The following is a 4,752-nucleotide window of genomic DNA, read 5'->3' on the forward strand; positions in this document are numbered from 1 at the left end:
AAATCAAACAAGTTATATAATGTGTTAGAATATGATATTTCAAGTATCAAATGGATATAACTTTGTAGATAGGATCATCGAGGTCGACCTGCATGAAAGAGTAAATTAATCATTATATTACCACAAATAAAATGAATTAATGTGACGTTACAGCTAAGACTTAGTCCCCTATTTGAATAATAGAATTTATTTGAATGGTTTAATTTTACCTGAAACTAATCGATTTCAAACTGGAGTTGATATAGGATAGCGACTAAGAGCTTATCATCTAAATCCAAAGAACTATTTCTTCAATTGACTTCACGATGCATGAGAGCCAAGTGATTCATCGGAATTTCTTTTTGGTACAACTTCTTTTGGTTAATTTAAGGTTTCATGTGAATGACATATCTTAGGGCAAAATGCTTCTCTTGGTTAATTTAAGGTTTCATGTGAATGACATATCTTAGGACAAAATTCATCCTTTTATCCTTATAATTAGCCCTTGTCTCCTATAATAAATTTTTTTTATTAATTTGTCCAATTAAAAGAGAGTGATAAGATAGCGTAGGTGTAACTCTATCTCATAAAGTATTATCGTTATTTAAATATACCTATACGATTTATCTTTTTTTTTTAACTCATAAACCCTAAAAGATATCTCTAATTGACTTAGAGGGCTTATAAACCTCGGTTTATCAACTTCTCAATTAATGTGAGACTAAATGTTCTTATCAGTACCTCCCCCCAGGAGAGCCAAGGACTCATGGCTCTCTTTCTAGTATTAAAATATTATAGCTTGGATGTTATCAATCAAGGATTGGTACAACTTGGTCTATCCTGAAGGCACTATATTGTCTAGGTGGCTCTCGTGGTGATAGGGGCATCTCTAAGTGTCCGAAGTCGTTCTAAGGTTGGGTTGGGATAGACTTTAGTTTCCTCAAAGATTTTGCACCAAAGGTCGAAATTGTGTTGAGGGTGGGAGTGTGGAAATTTTCCGACCCGACCCGTCCGACGATTAAGTTAGTTTTACAAAGTAATAGAAGCAATGGGGGGTTTTGGGTCTAGGGTCCGGTTCTTATTCTGGCATCAATGACCAATTTTTACATCTGGGAAGTCGAGAGGGACCGTGACTGATTTGTATATCCTTTCGTGGCTCACTTATGTGATGACCGATCTGTATGATCCCTTACGGCCCATTATCAGTGGAGGACGATAAAAGGGACATTGCTTGCTAGCTTTAATAACTGACTGGGTTTAATCAAATAGCTCCTTGCGGCCTAACCAAGGGGGTTGTAGGTTGACCCGATCACTAGGGACCACGGCCCCCAACGACCAGCTCGTACCACTTCTTATGGGTTGCAAACACGGTGGCCAATGGGTTGTTGCCTCGTTATTGATTGTAGGGGAATGACTTGGACCTCATGCCATCCACGTTAGTTCATTGGTGGTGTTCAACTAACGGGCTGTAATTAACTCTAAAATATTTCTTATTAGAGAGAATGTCGAAAAGTCAAATATCTCTATTAGATGATTAGGTATTTCATGGGTGAGACATATAAATAATTTAGGTCTTTACATTATTGATTTCCTAGCTTGAGCCAATAAAATTTGAGACCAAATCTAATAATACAATCTAAATTACTAATCAAAATACTTAAACCAAAATTAATAATAATATATCAATCAAATCCTTATAAGTCAATATAATTTATATATTATATTATAACATAAGCCACAAGTTATTATCATGAATCAATGCACATTATAATTTATAATATAAGTCAAAAGTTAATAAATCTATATGCTTTCATTTATTACCGAAAGAACTAATAATAATATATCAAATTGAAGTGTTACAACTTTATAACAAATTACTTCTCGATCCATTTGATTCACTAGTGTTAGCCCATATAATCTCCACGATGACGATGAACACAAGTGTAATGTTCCATATATGAACTTATATTTCTGCTGAGCTCCGATCGAGAATTTTGATTCAACACTAACGTCAATAAAATTTAGATTAGGTTAATCGCGTGTTAAATTTTTGGGTGAGGGCCGACTCTTTGAGAAACTTATCGAGACAAAATTCTGCAGGATACTTTATATGCCGAAGGAATCCCATAATCTGAACGACCAAAGCTTCATGATTGCCAAAACCCGTCGTAATTGACATTGACGTTGACTTGTGTCATGTATTTGATCGTACACTAACGGACAATTTCTAAGAAGTGATATGATCTCACAAACACTTAAATGGTAGAATCATGCATTAACAACGATAACATGAAAGTTGTCTTTTGGGTCTTATTAATAGAAATAAGACTAAGTTACTTGTAGTAAGACAAGTCAACTGCAAAATAAACTTGCTCAAACCCATGTACCAACTAACATAATCCACAAGGAAACGACGTGGTATCTTAACATCCAAAGTGCCACGATGTTTCCGACGATAACGACGCGGTTTGACTCCAGCATGTAAGCTTCGTCAACCATAAACAAATAATATTGTATTGCTATTAATATTGCACACGCAAGCACAAACATAAGCACGAAACGGAATCCATGAATATGATCTTGTTCTGGAGAAATCTGCGTATCTTTTGCATTACACGACTCATGCAAGACATGTAGAAGTTGTCCCGAAACTTCGTGGTGACTTCGTCTTCCCGTCGAAGGAAACGATCCTCTCAATACAAAGCAGCAGAACTGAGGCAAGTAAGAGCTCATTTACGAGAAGTCTAGCGATCGAGGCAACTGAAGAACAGAGGTATGCGTGTCTGATCTACTTTGATCTATCTTCTCTTAATGGTAGTGATGATGATGCCTTTTTCTTTTGAGACTCGTTAACTATCCTGCCTGCCGTCGGAAGCAACTTTTGATAGGATCTTAGAGCTAAAGTTTTCCTACTTTTATTGTTTAAGGCACCTCTTTTCCTTTTTCTCCTTTTGAGATGATAGTATTCTGAATGAAAACTCTTTGATTCCTGTGTGATGTCTCGCACTTGATGTTCTTACGTTCCTTGCTTCGACAAATGAATTTGACAGGTTAAAAGACTCATCGTTGAAGAAAAGATGCATCCGTCAAGCTCGGCTTACGGTGGGTTGATTCATGATTACCACCACCATCACGACCTGATGCGAGAGTACGACGAAATGCTTTTCCGGTGTTATGGGTGCCTGGAGGCAGGGTTCGGTCATCGATACACTTGCGTCGAGCAATGTGGACATGTTCTACACATGGACTGTGCAAATCCTAAGGCCACCCTCGCCCATCCTTTCTTTCCTGACTGCGTCTTCCTTTTTCTGGTTTCTGGCGAGAAGGATTGCCGTTGTGATGCGTGCGGAGCAGGCATCGACGGCTACGTCTACCATTGCTTTGACAACGGGAAGAACTTGCACCCCTGCTGCGCCAACCTGAAGCACCGCCTACCTGTGGAAACGGAGGAAGGAACCATGACACTGGTTCTCCGTCACAAGTCCTCCTCCGAGTGCTACAAGTGCGGCAAGAAGCATCTGATTAAAGGTGCAAACAGCTGGATGTACGTTTCAGAGAGCGAGGAGCACCACTTCCATGTGTCCTGTGTGAAGAACAACATGCTAGAAATTCTGGATGACTTCATCCTTGGTGGCAAAGGAGCTGCACCAAATCTTGAGTCTAACGAGATCCGAGCACTGGATAAGGGGCTGCACAAGCTTTCGGTTGCTCGTAGAAAGGATAGCGGAAAGAAGGGAAAGTTTGCGAAGCTCAAGAAGATCGTGAAGATTGCTATCACTGTCGTCATGGCCGCTGTCTTTGGAGACCCGACCGCATTAGTTGCAGCTGTCATTGCAAACCTTGTCATGCATTGAAAAGGTTAGGGTTACATAATAAGTCGCAGAGAGTATGTATGCATGTCTGGTCAGAGTTACAAGTAAATTCTGGGAGGCAAGGAATGATAAGTTTTTTGAGAACACTAATGGAAGCCATAAACTCGATAACCTCCAGAAGAGGCATCAATGATAGAATATGGTGTACACTTCATATGTTTCTCTAGTTCTGTCGTGTAATCCTAAGAGTGACTTTATATTCTGGCAATCGCATGTTTGCTCTAAAAGATTTTCTCGGTATTTTCCACATAAAGTTCATTTGGATCATATATTTATCTTTTCAATGCGTTGTAAATTTCCCATCAGGACAGCTTTCTCTAACCCAAATCTGTGAGGTAAAAGATAACTTCTACCATCGATCTTCCTTCTGAGGGAACAGATCAAATTCGTCTGAACTCTCTGTATCATACTTTAGATGCAGAGTGGGTACATCGACGGTGGCAGTGCCAAATGTGAGAGAGCCATCTCATGAACTGAACAAACACAGTCAACTCTCGACGAACACATGACTTGGGTGTCCACCGTGACAATTCAGATTACTTCACCAAGTCAATTCCAATAATTCTCCATCATTTGATGGTGACATAACTGTTTGGCTTCGTCTAGGGAAAGATTCTGCTGTAAACACTTTGCATTTGACTCGAGTGAAGCTACGCGTTGTCCCAAGAGTCGTCTCTTCGGTGACTCCGTTCTCTTTCTTCTCACATGGCCGATTTAAGACCAGACGCTGTGTGTGACCAACGAACTCCCATAGCGTCTCCCTTAGGAAGACGACGCGGTTCCAAGTCCCACGAATCAATGCGCATAATGTCGGCATGCAAAAACAGAGAAAGGATCAGTTTTTATGGTGATGCCAAAGAAAAGTGCCACAAATTTTCGTGGTAATCTATATTACACGGTT

General features: G+C 39.6%; 1 protein-coding gene across 1 annotated transcript; it reads left to right on the forward strand.

Annotated features, from left to right (window-relative positions):
- Positions 1-2,559: 2,559 nt before the first annotated feature.
- On the forward strand, positions 2,560-4,078 carry LOC135613103 (protein VACUOLELESS GAMETOPHYTES-like). Its single transcript, XM_065110105.1, has 2 exons — positions 2,560-2,752; positions 3,030-4,078. Exon 2 carries the CDS (start codon positions 3,057-3,059, stop codon positions 3,831-3,833), a length of 777 nt encoding a protein of 258 aa, XP_064966177.1. The 5' UTR covers positions 2,560-2,752; positions 3,030-3,056; the 3' UTR covers positions 3,834-4,078.
- The last annotated feature ends 674 nt before the right edge of the window (positions 4,079-4,752 follow it).

The sequence above is a fragment of the Musa acuminata genome, chromosome BXJ1-2 (assembly GCF_036884655.1).
Source record: "Musa acuminata AAA Group cultivar baxijiao chromosome BXJ1-2, Cavendish_Baxijiao_AAA, whole genome shotgun sequence".
Lineage (NCBI taxonomy): Eukaryota > Viridiplantae > Streptophyta > Magnoliopsida > Zingiberales > Musaceae > Musa > Musa acuminata.